Source organism: Mesoplodon densirostris, chromosome 11 (genome assembly GCF_025265405.1).
Source record: "Mesoplodon densirostris isolate mMesDen1 chromosome 11, mMesDen1 primary haplotype, whole genome shotgun sequence".
Taxonomy (NCBI): domain Eukaryota; kingdom Metazoa; phylum Chordata; class Mammalia; order Artiodactyla; family Ziphiidae; genus Mesoplodon; species Mesoplodon densirostris.
Genome location: NC_082671.1, coordinates 23,556,536 through 23,573,017, shown reverse-complemented (window position 1 = coordinate 23,573,017; position 16,482 = coordinate 23,556,536). Strand labels below are relative to the sequence as shown.

General features: G+C 38.0%; 1 protein-coding gene across 1 annotated transcript in view; it reads left to right on the top strand.

Moving 5' to 3' along the window:
• Positions 1-16,482, top strand: part of ITPR2 (inositol 1,4,5-trisphosphate receptor type 2) — a 538,352-nt gene that overhangs the window by 219,523 nt on the left and 302,347 nt on the right. Inside the window, exons 25-26 of the mRNA XM_060113623.1 lie at positions 1,206-1,371; positions 2,432-2,605. Coding sequence (XP_059969606.1) covers positions 1,206-1,371; positions 2,432-2,605 — 340 coding nt within the window. The remainder of the gene's footprint in view (positions 1-1,205; positions 1,372-2,431; positions 2,606-16,482) is intronic.

Sequence of the window (16,482 nt, the reverse complement as noted above, 5' to 3'; positions counted from 1 at the left end):
CCTGAATTCTTTGCTTTTCTTTCCTCAAATAATGACAGCACACGAATGCCCTTTAAGTCCCCTGGTATAAATATTGCTGCCTCTTGCAAAATGTTGCTTCCTCAAATCTGAGAAATTTGAGGCAAGAAAGTAACTTCTTTCAACGTTATCATTAACTTTATTAGTGAGAAATAACGCTATTTTCTGCCAATTGGAAATATCCATGATTAAAGAAAATAAAACATCTCTGCCATGACTACTCTCCTTTGCTATCAGGTGCCCTGCTACTCACTGTTTTTAGGTTGTTTCTTTTTTTCCCATAAATGAAAGTGGTAGTCAAAAAGAAAAGTAAAAACCGTAAAATGTCTGAGCTACAAATTTTTGACTTTCTGGCATTCATTTTTATTATAGATTTGCCATGAGTACCTAAACAAATTTCTGTACTAAGGCATTGCATTTTCTTTGGTTAGAAAGAAAGACAAGAATGAGGAATCAGGGGAACCAAAAAGGATTTTTATCTCTAGTGAACATTTGGTTTAGGTTTGTTTTTATATTGTTTTGCCAGTTTTTGCTGTTGTTATTGTTGCTGTGTTTTCCTATTCAAGTATTTCATTACTCCCGAAGAAGAGAGAATAAACCAGTGTATGATTTTCACCTTAAAATAAATGGACTTTTTATCAGGGGAATCTTGCTCAGAGTCCAGGTACACCAAACTCGCAGAGTTGCTCTGGTGACGCCTGTGTGCCTGTGTGCGTGAGCACTGCCTTCCCCGTGCCTCACCACCTGTCGTGGAGAGGTTTTTGGACTCGGGGGAAGTTCAGCCCTTGATGTACATCCAGCCAAGTATGTCTTCTCAATAAACGCTTCAGGATTGATTCAGATTCTATCTTTTGTCTTTGCCTACATGACCAAATCATCCCGGTTTGCCTGCTACTTTCCCAGTGCAATCACTGAAAGTCGCCTATCTTGGGAACCCCCTCAGTCTTGGACAAACTGGGGCATAGGTCACCCCTACTTTCATGGACAAACACAAGTTTTCTCTCTGTTTTGTTTCCTCATTAGTTACCCGAGGCCAAAAAAGAGTAAACATTTCTTCCTTTGTACTTTCCAGGTTTTTTTGGGGGGGGAGGGTGGGTGATAACTGAGGATGTACACACAATTTTAACCACTTCTGACTAAATTTTATGTAAATATAAGTTATTTTAGAATAATTTTTGGTTTTATAGAAAGGAAAAAAATCCAGTTCAACTTGATGATGAAAGAGGCAGGACATTTTTACGGGTCCTCATCCATCTGATCATGCATGACTACCCTCCTTTGCTATCAGGAGCCCTGCAGCTGCTGTTCAAGCACTTCAGCCAGAGAGCGGAAGTTTTACAGGCATTTAAACAGGTGAGATTCAGTAGCCCTCAGTGGTTCCATAGCAGAGACTCTGAAAATATTGTTTATAGCATCCAACCTGACTTCATGGTTGCAGAGTTAATGAGACTGTGCAGCTTTTCCTGGGGACACTTTCTATTTTGAAAGATAGATATGGCCTTGTCTGAGGCCAAGACATGATCTATTTTAGAAAGAGATCCCCACAAGTGATTTTTCAGTTAATATCTTTAATGTAAACGACAGGCACTAAAATTTAGGAGGGCGCTGGGAGATAAAACCATGTTAGGAATTTTGTTGCCAGTGCTGTTATTCTGACCCAAGATTTTAATGATAAATTTGGGTAATGCACTGAAATAAATGTCGTGATTGAAAAAATGTAGAAATCCAAGAGAAAGGAATTGTGATGGATCTAATCTTTTTCTTTGTTGTCTTTGAATGATATCAATCTTGAGACCATTAATGAGAAATATCTCAGGGCTTACATGTATTTCACTAATATTTATTTAATAGAGCATTGATCTTCCTTAGGAAGTTTTACAAGGATACATTAGAATATGAAATGATTAAAAGAGTAATTATATAAGTACAGATAATTATTCATATATTTGTAAATATCACACAATACATATAAATTTAGGTTTAGACTGTATCACTGTTTTCTTCCAGTTATTTTTATGCTTCTACCTCTTTTCAAATAGAGAGAGTCTCAGAAAAATGAACTTTAGCAGTAAAATTAGAGTTAGGGTATCTCTTATTTTAAATTACTCTTTAACACTTTAAAAAGCTTTGCTAGGGCTCACTTTTTTATATGTATAATTCTTCATAACATGTGAATATATTGAGTAGAGTTCACAGATACTTTCAGGGGAATTTTCATGATCAATATACATCTAAAATATGTAAAATAGATGTAAATATATTAAAAATATTCATAAATATTCTAGAAATACTAAACTTCAACTGAGGGGCAAATATGTTAAAAAGACTTGGGATTTTTGACATAAATGAAATAGGAATAAAGGAAATTCCATAAGTAAATTAAGTAAACTAAGGATTGCAATTCTGTTTCCAGGTGCAGTTACTGGTGTCCAATCAGGACGTAGATAACTACAAGCAAATCAAGGCAGACCTAGACCAGCTTCGACTAACTGTAGAAAAATCCGAGTTATGGGTTGAGAAGAGCAGCAGCTATGAGAATGGAGAAATGGGAGAAAATCAAGTAAAAGGTGGTGAAGAGCCAATTGAGGTCTGTTTTCAAGATCTATTTTGAAATAATCCAAACAATATCTTTTAAATCAGCATAAAATTTCCATTTGCCAAGTCAAATATCTGCATAAACTTGTACTTTGGTTAATTCTTGTCAATTACTCTCACTTGAGACCTCATCTGACTACTTTTTCACTCTTTCTCCTTCCACTGTAAATCCTATAAGCCAGGAATCAGGACAGTAGGAGGGAGTGAGGTGGAGAAAAAGGAATAGGTCTTAAGCTGAGACCTGTACAGAGAGGGGAATTTTTTTTTCTACTATTCATGGTGGCTTTTTATTGGCAACCTATAAATCATTCCTTTTATTATTGAATAACCTTATAAATATGTAAAAATACCCAATGGAAGGACAATATGCTTTATTACCAACATGAAAATCCCCCAAATCTGTTTCATCTACAGAATGGTAAGACACTGATCTTAAATCCTCTGTTATATTGGTTTTAATTTTCAGTAGGTTAATTAGTTGCTGTTTTCAGATTTCGCTAAATACTAAATCATACAAATTTTTAAGCAGTGTTTTAGTAGACTAGTGCCAACACTATAATTGATAATGTATTGAGTTTCTTAAATACCTCTCTAGTGTTTTATTTAGTTGCTGTTTTCTTTTATTTTATTTAACATCTTTTTTGGAGTATAATTGTTTTACATTGTTGTCTTAGTTGCTGCTGTATACCAAAGTGAATCAGCTATATATATACATAATCCCCATATCCCCTCCCTCTTGCATCTCCCTCCCTATCCCACCCATCTAGGTGGACACAAAGCACCACGCTGATCTCCCTGTGCTATGCGGCTGCTTCCCACTAGCTATGTATTTTACATTTGGTAGTGTCTATATGTCCATGCCACTCTTACTTTGTCGCAGCTTACCCCTCCCACCCCCCGTGTCCTCAAGTTCATTCTCTGCATCTGCGTCTTTATTCCTGTCTGACCCCTAGGTTCTTCAGAACCCTTTTTTTTTTTTTCGGTTCCATGTGTAGGTGTTAGCATACAGTATTTGTTTTTCTCTTTCTGACTTACTTCACTCTGTGTGACAGACTCTAGGTCCAACCACCTCACTATAAATAACTCAATTTGGTTTCTTTCTATGGCTGAGTAATATTACATTGTATATATATGCCACATCTTCTTTATCCATTCATCTGTTGGTGGACACTTAGGTTGCTTCCACGTCCTGACTATTGTAAATAGAGCTGCAGTGAACATTGTGGTATATGACTATTTTTGAATTATGGTTTTCTCAGGGTATATGCCTGGTATTGGGATTGCAGGGATGTATGGTAGTTCTATTTTTAGTTTTTTAAGAAACCTCCATACTATTCTCCATAGTGGCTGTATCAATTTACATTCCCACCGATAGTGCAAGAGTGTTCCCTTTTCTCCACACCCTCTCCAGCATTTATCGTTTGTAGATTGTTTGATGATGGCCATTCTGACTGGTGTGAGATGATATCTCATTGTAGTTTTGATTTGCATTTCTCTAATGATTAATGATGTTGACCATTCTTTCATGTGCTTGTTGGCAATCTGTATATCTTCTTTGGAGAAATGTCTATTTAGGTCTTCTGCCCATTTTTGGATTGGGTTCTTTGTTTTTTTGATATTGAGCTTCATAAGCTGTTTGTAAATTTTGGAGATTAATCCTTTGTCAGTTGCTTCATTTGCAAATATTTTCTCCCATTCTGAGGGTTGTCTTTTGGTCTTGTTTATGGTTTCTTTTGCTGTGCAAAAGCTTTCACGTTTCATTAGGTCCCATTTGTTTATTTTTGTTTTTATTTCCATTTTTCTAGTAGGTGGGTCCACAAGGATCTTGCTGTGATTTATGTCATAGAGTGTTCTGCCTATGTTTTCCTCTAAGAGTTTTACAGTGTCTGGGCTTACATTTAGGTCTGTAATCCATTTTGAGTTTATTTTTGTGTATGGTGTTAGGGAGTGTTCTAATTTCATTCTTTTACATGTAGCTGTCCAGTTTTCCTAGCACCACTTATTGAAGAGGCTGTCTTTACTCCATTGTATATTCTTGCCTCCCTTATTAAAAATAAAGTGACCATATGTGTGTGGATTTATCTCTGGGTTTTCTATCCTGTTCCGTTGATCTATACTTCTGTTTTTGTGGCAGTACCATACTGTCCTGATTACTGTAGCTTTGTACTATAGTCTGAGGTCCTCAAGCCTGATTCCTCCAGCTACGTTTTTCTTTCTCAAGATTGCTTTGGCCATTTGGGGTCTTTTGTGTTTCCATACAAATTGTGAAATTTTTTTTTCTAGTTCTGTGAAAAATGCCAGTGGTAGTTTTATAGAGATTGCATTGAATCTGTAGATTGCTTTGGGTAGTAGAGTCATTTTCACAATGTTGATTCTTCCAGTCCAAAAACATGGTATGCCTCTCCATCTATTTGTATCATCTTTAATTTCTTTCATCAGTGTATTATAGTTTTTGGCATACAGGTCTTTAGTCTCCCTAGGTAGGTTTATTGCCAGGTATTTTATTTATTTTTTTGTTGCAGTGGTAAATGGGAGTGCTTCCTTAATTTCTCTTTCAGATTTTTCATCATTAGTGTATAGGAATGCAAGAGATTTCTGTGCATTAATTTTGTATCCTGCAGCTTTACCAAATTCATTGATTAACTCTAGTAGTTTTCTGGTGGCATTTTTAGGATTCTCTATGTATAGTATCGTGTCATCTGCAAACAGTGACAATTTTACTTCTTCTTTTCCAGTTTGTGTTCCTTTTATTTCTTTTTCTTCTCTGATTGCTGTGGCTATGACTTCCAAAACTATGATGAATAATAGTGGTGAGGGTGGATATCCTTGTCTTGTTCCTGATCTTAGAAAAAATGCTTTCAGTTTTTCACCATGGATAATGATGTTTGCTGTGGGTTTGTCATATATGGCCTTTATTATGTTGAGGTAGGTTCTCTCTATGCCCACTTTCAGGAGAGATTTTGTCATAAATGGGTGTTGAATTTTGTCAAAAGCTTTTTCTGCATCTATTGAGGTGATCATATGGTTTTTATTCTTCAATTTGTTAATATGGTGTATCACATTGATTGATTTGCATATATTGAAGGATCCTTGCATCCCTGGGATAAATCCCAGTTGATCATGGTGTATGATTGTTTTAATGTGTTGTTGGATTCTGTTTGCTAGTTTTGTTGTGGATTGTTTCATCTATATTCATGAGTGATATTGGTCTGTAATTTTCTTTTTTTGTAGTATCTTTGTCTGGTTTTGGTATCAGGGTGATGGTGGCCTCATAGAATGGGTTTGGGAGTGTTCCTTCCTCTGCAATTTTTTGGAAGAGTTTGAGAAGGATGTGTGTTAGCTCTTCTCTAAATGTTTGATAGACTTCACCTGTGAAGCCATCTGGTCCTGGACTTTTGTTTGTTGGAAGATTTTTAATCGTTTCAATTTCATTACTTGTGATTGATGTGTTCATATTTTCTATTTCTTCCTGTTTCAGTCTTTGAAGGTTATACCTTTGTAAGAATTTGTCCATTTCTTCCAGGTTGTCCATTTTTTTGGCATAGAGTTGCTTGTAGTAGTCTCTTAGGATGCTTTGTATTTCTGTGGCGTTTTTTGTAATTTCTCCTTTTTCATTTCTAATTTTATTGATGTGAGTCCTCTCCCTCTTTTTCTTGATGAGTCTGGCTAATGGTTTATCCATTTTGTTTATCTTCTCAAAGAACCAGGTTTTAGTTTTATTGATATCTGCTGTTGTTTTCTTTGTTTATATTTCATTTATTTCTGCTCTGATCTTTATGATATCTTTCCTTCTGCTAACTGTGGGTTTTGTTTGTTCTTCTTTCTCTAGTTCCTTTAGGTTTATGGTTTATTTGAGATTTTTCTTGTTTCTTGAGGTAGGCTTGTATAGCTATAAACTTCCCTCTTAGAACTGCTTTTGCTGAATCCCATAGTTTTGGGATCATCATTTTTTTTTTTTTTTTTAAGACCATACTTCATTCAGATTTCTTTTGCTTTTTTTAAAAAAAAATTTATTTATTTATTTATGGCTGTGTTGGGTCTTCGTTTCTGTGCGAGGGCTTTCTCTAGTTGCGGCAAGTGGGGGCCACTCCTCATCGCGGTGCGTGGGCCTCTCATTATCGCGGCCTCTCTCGTTGCAGAGCACAGGCTCCAGACGCGCAGGCTCAGTAATTGTGGCTCACGGGGCTAGCCGCTCCGCGGCATGTGGGATCTCCCCAGACCAGGGCTCGAACCCATGTCCCCTGCATTGGCAGGCAGATTCTCAACCACTGCACCACCAGGGAAACCCCAAGATCATCATGTTTTCATTGTCATTTGTCTCCAGGTATTTTTTGATTTCTTCAGTGATCTCTTGGTTATTTAGTAATGTATTGTTTAGCCTCCATGTGTTTGTGTTTTTTACATTTTTCTCCCTGTAATTGATTTCTAATCTCATAGTGTTGTTGTCAGAAAAGATGCTTGATATGATTTCCATTTTCTTAAATTTAATGAGGCTTGATTTGTGACCCAAGATGTGATCTATCCTGCAGAATGTTCCGTGTGCACTTGAGAAGAAAGTGTAATCTGCTATTGTTGGATGGATTGTCCTATAAATATCAGTTAAATCTATCTGGTCTATTGTCTCATTTAAAGCTTGTGTTTCCTTATTAATTTTCTGTTTGGATGATCTGTCCATTGGTGTAAGAGAGGTGTTAAAGTCCCCCACTATTATTGTGTTACTGTCGATTTCCTCTATTACAGCTGTTAGCAGTTGCCTTATGTATTGAGGTGCTCCTATGTTGGGTGCATATATATTTATAATTGTTATATCTTCTTTTTGGATTGATCCCTTGATCATTATGTAGTGTCCTTCCTTGTCTCTTGTAACATTATTTATTTATTTATTTATTTATTTATTTTTATGTTTAATTTTTTTTGTGGTACGTGGGCCTCTCACTGTTGTGGCCTCTCCCGTTGCGGAGCACAGGCTCCAGATGCACAGGCTCAGGAGCCATGGCTCATGGGCCTAGCTGCTCCGCGGCATGTGGGATCTTCCTGGACCGGGGCACGAACCCGTGTCCCCTGCATCGGCAGGCAGACCCTCAACCACTGCGCCACCAGGGAAGCCCACATTCTTTATTTTAAAGTCCCTTTTTTCTGATATGAATATTGCTACTCCAGCTTTCTTTTGATTTCCATGTGCATGGAATATCGTTCTCCATCCCCTCACTTTCAGTCTGTATATGTCCCTACGTCTGATGTGGGTTATTTGTAGACAGCATATATATGGGTCCTGTTTTTGTATCTATTCAGTAAGCCTGCGTCTTTTGGTTGGAGCATTTAATCCATTCACGTTTAAGGTAATTATCGATATGTATGTTCTATGAGCATTTTCTTAATTGTTTTGGGTTTGTTTTTGTAGGTCCTTTTGTTCTCTTGCGTTTCTCACTTAGAGAAGTTCCTGTAGCATTTGCTGTAGAGCTGGTTTGGTGGTGCTGAATTCTCTTAGCTTTTGCTTGTCTGTAAAGCTTTTGATTTCTTCATCGAATCTGAGTGAGATCCTTGCCAGGTAGAGTAATCTTGGTTGTAGTTTCTTCCCTTTCATCACTTTAAGTATATTATGCCCCTCGCTTCCGGCTTGTAGAGTTTCTGCTGAGAAATCAGCTGTTAACCTTATGGGAGTTCCCTTGTATGTTATTTGTCATTTTTCCCTTTTGCTTTCAATAATTTTTCTTTATCTTTAATTTTTGCCAATTTGATTACTATGTGTCTCGGCGTGTTTCTCCTTGGGTTTATCCTGTATGAGACTCTCTGCGCTTCCTGGACTTGGGTGGCTATTTCCTTTCCCATGTTAGGGATGTTTTCGACTATAATCTCTTCAAATATTTTCTCTGGTCCTATTTCTCTGTCTTCTCCTTCTGGGCCCCCTATATTGCGAATTTTTTTGCGTTTAATATTGTCCCAGAGGTCTCTTAGGCTGTCTTCATTACTCTTCATTCTTTTGTCTTTATTCTGTTCCACAGCAGTGAATTCCACCATTCTGTCTGCCAGGTCCCTTATCCGTTCTTCTGCCTCAGGTATTCTGCTATTGATTCCTTCTAGTGTATTTTTCATTTCAGTTATTGTATTGTTCATCTCTTTTTGTTTGTTCTTTAATTCTTCTGGGTCTTTGTTAAACATTTCTTGCATCTTCTTGATATTTGCCTCCATGCTTTTTCTGAGGTCCTGGATCATGTTCACTATCATTATTCTGAATTCTTTTTCTGGAAGATTTCCTATCTCCACTTCATTTAGTTGTTTTTCTGGGGTTTTATCTTTTTCCTTCATCTGGTACATAGCCCTCTGCCTTTTTATCTTGTCTGACTTTCTGTGAATGTGGTTTTTGTTCCACAGGCTGCAGGATTGTAGTTCTTGCTTCTGCTTTCTGCCCTCTGGTGGATGAGGCTATCTAAGAGGCTTGTGTCTGTACAGTTTTTTTCCTGTAATTGATATCTAGTCTAATAGCATTGTGGTTGGAAAAGATACTTGATAAGATGTCAGTTTTCTTAAATTTACCAAGGCTTGACTTGTGACCTATGATATGATCTATCTTGGAGAATGTTCCATGAGCACTTGAAAAGAAAGTTTATTCTGTTGTTTTTGGATGGAATGTCTTGTAAATATCAGTTAAGTCCATCTTGTTTAATATGTCATTTATAGCTTGTGTTTCCTTATTTATTTTCATTTTGGATGATCTGTCCCTTGGTGAAAGAGCGGTGTAAAAGTCCCCTACTATTATTGTGTTACTGTCGATTTCCCCTTTTGTGGCTGTTAGCAGTAGCCTTATGTATTGTGGTGCTCCTATGTTTGGTGCATAAATATTTATAATTGTTATACCCTCTTCTTGGATCGATCCCTTGATCATCATGTAGTGTCCTTCTTTGTCTCTTGTGATAGTTTTATTTTAAAGTCTAATTTGTCTGATACGAGAATTGCTACTCCAGCTTTGTTCTGATTTCCATTTGCATGGAATATCTTTTACCATTCCCTCACTTTCAGTCTGTGCATGTCCCTAGGTCTGAAGTGGGTCTGTTGTAGACAGCATATGTATGGGTCTTGTTTTTGTATCCATTCAGCCAGTGTATATCTTTTGGTTGGAGTTTTTTACCCATTTATGTTTTAGGTAGTTACTGATATGTACATTCCTGTTTCCATTTTCTTAGTTGTTTTGGGCTTGTTATTGTAGATCTCTTCCTTCTATTGTGTTTCCTGCATAGAGAATTTCATTTAGCATTTGTTGTAAAGCTCATTTGGTGGTGCTGAATTCTCTTAGCTTTTCCTTGTCTTTAAAGGTTTTAATTTCTCTGTCGAATCTGAATGAGATCCTTGCTGGGTAGAGTAATCTTGGTTGTAATTTTTTCCCTTTCATCACTTTAAATATGTCCTGCCATTCCCTTCTTGGTTGCAGAGTTTCTGCTGAACGATCAGCTGTTAACCTTATGGGGATACCCTTGTAATTTATTTGTTGTTTTTCTGTTGCTGTTTTTAGTATTTTTTCTTTGTATTTAATTTTTGATAATTTGATCCATATGTGTCTTACCGTGTTTCTCACTGCATTTATCCTGTATGGGACTCTCTGTGGTTCCTGGACTTGACTGACTATTTCCTTTCCCATATTAGGGAAGTTTTCAAGTATAATCTCTTCAAATATTTTCTCAGTCCCCTTTTTTTTTTCCTCTTTTTCTTCTGGGACCCCTATAATTCGAATGTTCATGCATTTAATGTTATCCCAGAGGTCTCTGAGACTGTCCTCAATTATTTTCATTGTTTTTTCTTTATTCTTCTCTGTGGTAGTTATTTCCACTATTTTATCTTCCAGGTCACTTTTTCGTTCTTCTGCCTCAGTTATTCTGCTATTGATTCCTTCTAGAGAATTTTTAATTTCATTTATTGTATTGTTCATCACTGTTTGTATGCTCTTTAGTTCTGCTAGGTCCTTATTAAGTGTTTCTTGTATTTTCTCCATTGTATTTCCAAGATTTTGGATCATCTTTACTATGATTATTCTTAATTCTTTTTCATGTAGACTGCCTATTCCCTCTTCATTTGTTTGGTCTGCTGGGTTTTTACGTTGCTTCTTCATCTGCTGCATATTTCTCTGTCTTCTCATTTTGCTCAGCTCACTGTGTTTGGGGTCTCCCTTTCACAGGTTGCAGGTTCGTAGTTGCTGTTGTTTTTGGTGTCTGTCCCCAGTGGGTAAGGTAGGTTCCATGGGTTGTGTAGGCTTCCTGGTGGAGGGGCCTGGTTGCTGTGTTCCTGTGGATGAGGCTGGATCCTGTTTTTCTGGTGGGCAAGACCATGTCCAGTGGTATGTTTTGGGGTGTCTGTGAAGCTAGTATGATTTTAGGTAGCCTCTGTGCTAATGGGTAGGGTTGTGTTCCTGTCTTGCCACTTGTTTGGCATGGGGTGTCCAGCACTGTAGCTTGCTGGTTGTTGAGTGGAGCTGGTTCTTAGCATTGAGACGGAGATCTCTGGAGGAGCTCGTGGATCCAGGAGTTGTCTGGTGGTCCAATGTCCTGAATTCGTCTCTCCCACCTCAGAGGCTCAGGCCTGATGCCCAAGCAGAGCACCAAGAGCCTGTCACCCACAGGGCTCAGAAGAAAAGGGAGAAAAAAATAGATAAAGAAAAATAAAATAAAATAAAATAATTAATATAAAAATTTAAAAAACATATTATTAAAATAAAAAATAAAAGAAGCATTTAAAATAAGAAGGGAGCAGTGAAACCAATAACAAATCCACCAATGATAACAAGCACTAAAAACTAAAGTAAGATAAGCATGTAAATCAGAAAATAATCAGTCGCATACAGCAAACCCCAAGTCTACAGTTGCTCCCAACGTCTACCGCCTCAATTTTGGGATGATTCGTTGTCTATTCAGGTATCCCACAGATGCAGGTACATCAAGTTGATTGTGGAGATTTAATCCACTGTTCCTGAGGCTCCTGGGAGAGATTTCCCTTTCTCTTCTTTGTTTGCAGAGCTCCTGGGGTTCAGCTTTGGAATTGGCCCCGCCTCTGCATGTACGTCTCCACCCAGACAGGACGGGGTTAAAGGAGTGTCTGATTAGGGGGCTCTGGCTCACTCAGGCTCACTCAGGAGAGAGGGGTACAGAATGTGGGGTGAGCCTGTGGTGGCAGAGGCCAGTGTGACATTGCAACAGCCTGAGTCACGCCCTGTGTTCTCCTGGGGAAGAGGTCCCTGGATCACAGGACCCTGGCAGTGGCGGGCTGCACAAGCTCCCAGGAGGGGAGCTGTGTATAGTGACCTGTGCTTGCACACAGGCTTCTTGGTGGCTGCAGAAGCAGTGTTAGCATTCCATGCCCATCTCTGGGGTCCGAGCTGTTAGCAATGGCTCGCACCCATCTCTGGAGCTGTTTAGGTGGTGCTCTGAATCCCCTCTCCTCGTGCACCCTGAAATAGTGGTCTCCTGCCTCTTAAGCAGTTCTAGACTTTCTTCCGGACTCCCGGCTATCTGTGGCGCACTAGCCCCCTTCAGGCTGTGTTCACACAGCCAACCCCAGTCCTCTCTCTGGGATCTGAGCTCCAAAGCTTGAGCCTCAGCTCCCAGGCCCCACCCGCCCCGGCGGTGAGCAGACAAGCATCTTAGGCTGGTGAGTGCTGGTTGGCACCAATCCTCTGTGCGGGAATCTCTCCACTTTGCCCTCTGCACCCCTGTTGCTGCGCTCTCCTCTGTGGCTCCGAAGCTTCCCCCCTCTGCCACCCACAGTCTCCGCCCGCTAAGGGGCTTCCTGGTGTGTGGAAACCTTTCCTCCTTCACGGCTCCCTCCCACTGGTGCAGGTCCCGTCCCTATTCTTTTGTCTCTGTTTTTTCTTTTTTCTTTTGCCCTACCCAGGTACGTGGGGAGTTTCTTGCCTTTTGGGAAGTCTGAGGTCTTCTGCCAGCGTTCAGTAGGTGTTCTGTTGGAGTTTTTCCACATCTAGATGTATTTCTGATGTATTTGTGGGGAGGAAGGTGATCTCCCCGTCTTACTCCTCTGCCATCTTGAAGGTCCTCCTTAGCTCTTATTTTAATCTGCAGGATTATAAACTATTACTATTTAGATAGGTTTACCTACCCCGAGTCTTCTGTTTCTTGGAATACCTAAAATATTTTGTAGTGCAGGGTGATGAGCAGGAGGTAATTAGGGTCATCAAAATGCTAAAAAGTTCCAAAGGGAAATTCAGTGGTGGGTAACTACTTTCTACTTGTCTCAGGACTAATTATCACTGATCTGCGCAACAGTTTTGACTTAATCCTTTAGGAACTTTTTCTGTGATTTTATGTTGTAAGTTAGTAGAATGTAGAATTTCTAAAGCTTTTATTTATTTATTTATTTATTTTGGTTAAAATAGAGTTCTTCCATAATATATTTAAGAAATACGAGAAATTTCAACATTTATTTAGTATTTGCTGTACACCAACTCTTATAGCCGACACTGTCATGCATGGTATATCTTTTAAAATGTTACAACAAACTTTGGAGATGGTTATAAAGATCACGTTTCTGAGCACGAACCAACTGAAATTCAGAAAACCCAAGTGTTTTCTCATTGTCAAGCAGCTCTATGTGATTTTAACTCAGGTCTTTTTGATGATAAGTTCCAGGCTCTTTAATGTAAAATTGCACTTTCTGATATAATACTTTGTTATTTAGAGATGTATTATGCTTTCACGAAGTTAGAATACCTCTTCCTTTTACAAATACATATTTTGTAAATATTCTAGAGGGTAAATGTAATGTTGCTTCCCCTTTCAGAACATTTCATTCTTTTATTTTAATAGAGAACATCTCTAAACCTCTGCAAAATGCAGTATGCATTTGTAAAAGTTTGCCCCCCCAAATCACTGAAGAGTAGGGGTGAGATGTTCCATGAAGGATGTTAGTCCCTGGTCTGCAGTTTAAGTTCCCAGTCATGAGGGAAAGTGGAGAAAGAACTGCTTTTATAGTGTATATCAATGGCATCCTCATAGCAGTTTAATAAACAGTTTGTATTGATGTGAGAAAGAAGATGAATAAGTCATCTGAGGATAGTCATCTTATTAAAGATAAAACTGCATTACATGTGGGCTATAAAACTATTTTTCTAGGGACTTCAGATGAATACAAGTCAGTGAAGCTGAAATGTATTTATTTATTTGTTGACTTCAGGATTTATCAGTTCAGCAAATGGTAATAATTTTTGGTACTTAAAGCAGGAAGTGATTTAATACAAGGAACTAAAATTTTGAACAGTCTGGAGGAATACAGTTTAGAGGCTGCCACTGGACTATTGATTTCAGCGTCAAACAATCATAGCTATGGTTCAGAGGTGAAGAAGCTGCTTCGGCTAATGCCGACACTGCTGCTGCCACCACCACTGACTCATACCGTAGAAGCTTGTGGCCAGATAACAGAACCCTCAGATCTACTGGGATTTTCTTTTCAGCCCTCATAGCCACAGGAAGATAGCCTTGAATGGATAGCGTATTAAGAGTATAGGTTTTAGAGTCTAAAGCTGTATACAGTCACTAACTGTATGTGTGACTTTGGGCAACTTATTTTAATTCTTTCAGTTTTATTTTCATTGTCTGTTCAATGGACTTAATAATGATACTTAGCTCATACGATTACTGTGAAGATTAAATGAGCAAACTCTGTGCATGTGGTGTGTCGGTTAATATGGCTTCAGTGGGAAAATATAAACAACAAGGTGACATATTATCTACTAACAAGTCAAGAAGTGAGGCTCCAGTTTTAATTAATTTATTGTCTCAATGCAATCATCATGGACCAGTGACCTTACTTCTGAGACTGATCTTTCTCATGATTGAATCACGACAGCAGCATCCTAGACATCACAACACTGTCACAAAAGAATATCTGTGCTTTTCTAAGTCTCCTGTTTAGGAGCAAGTAAACCTTTCCCAGGCGCCCCTTAGTAGATTCTATCTCATGTCTCCTTGGCCAAAGCAGGACCACATGTTTACCTCTAAACCAATGGACTATAAGATTAGCTTAGACTAAACAAAAGATGCTCTGCAGGCTAGGATACTCTCCCCCGAGTTACGTGGGGGAAGGATAAACGAAATCAAAATCTGCTAGCAAGAAGGAAGAAAGGATGTCGGTATCTGCCAAAAGTCCACAGTCAGTGAATGCTTGTTATAATTTTTATTGGTTTTCATGTGCAACACAGTGTGCTGTTTACTATGATGCATATAGAATTATGAAATCTTAAAAGATACTTGTTAAATTAAAAGATACTTGTAGGGTTATCAAGTCTATTTCCTATGTAGTATTTGTTCTCTCTCTAAATAGCTCACCTAAGTGAGATATTTCTTAAAATAAAACAAACTTCTATGTATTGCTTAAGAAATAGAATAGTACCAATAAGAAGTCTCTGTGGTCCATCCCTATATCCCAGAGGAAACCATTATCATGAGTTCATGTTAATAATTTCCTTGCTTTTCTTAACTGTTTTACCATGTATATCTATATTTTTAAAACATTTAACAAAATGAAAAGTATTTCACTTAGTCTGTTTTAGATATGTTTTGTCCTCCATCTTTGTTGTTGTATAGCAGTGATTATTCATTTTCTCTAATATACATTATTACATTTTATGCACATGTTTATCTAGTAAACTGTTGATGGACATTTTATGTTCTTTACAGTTCTAATGTTTTAAAAGAAAATTTACTACCAAAAGGAGATTAAAAAACTTTAAAAAAAAATTTTTTTTGGCGGTAGGCGGGCCTCTCACTGCTGTGGCCTCTCCCGTTGCGGAGCACAGGCTCCGAGCATGCAGGCTCAGTGGCCATGGCTCATGGGCCCAGCCGCTCTGCGGCATGTGGGATCTTTCTGGACTGGGGCACGAACCTGTGTCCCCTGCAACGGCAGGCGGACTCTCAACCACTGCGCCACCAGGGAAGCCCTAAAAAACTTTTTAATGTCACCTGATACACATGTTTAAGCATCCCTTCAGGATATATATTTAGGTGTTAATATCTGGTATGTTTACCTTTACCAAATAATGCCAGTTGTTTTCCAAAGACCAAATGATACTACCTCCAGGGTGTATATAAGAGTTTCTGTGGTTCCCCATCCTGATGACTACTGGTTTTCTCACTTTTCCATTTTTGATAATTGGGTGTGTTTGGTATATTATCCCTGTTGTGATTTTCATTTTGCTGGATTATTATGAGGTTGAGCATGTTTTTATATGTTTATTGGACATTTCACTTCCTCTTCCAGTTTAGATTAAGCTAAATTCTGTGTGTACAGGTAGTTAGGTCCTACCAATTCATGTATAGCTACCTAAGGTTAAAAATATTTTTGACATAAAGTCATGGTGATGCTATAATTCAAACTTGAACACTATCTTTTCATCTATTATTTCTTTTTTTCTTGCTTTATTGTGTTGGTATGGTTTTCCAGTACAATGGTGAATAGATGTGGTGATAATGGGTATCCTTGTTTTGCTTCTGATTTTAAAGGGAATAATTTTAATATTTCACTATTGAATATAGTTTTATGGTACTTTTGTTTTTTTGTAGATACCTTTTACCAACTGAGGAAATTCCCTTCTGTTTTTCATTTGCTAATTTTTACTATGGTTGTTTACTTCTATTAAATGCAGTTTATGCATCTGTCAAGATTGTTATTTTTCTTTAATTATAATCTGCTAATTTTAATAACATGAATCATAAATAGAGCTGCTACTATAGTAACCGTGCATTCTAGAATAAGTGTATCTTGGTGACATTTTTTACAGTACTACATCCAGTTTGCTAGTATTTTGTTCAGGATTTTACATCTTTGTTGTCAGTGAGGTTGGCCTCTGATTTTCCTTTTTTGTACTGTTCCTGT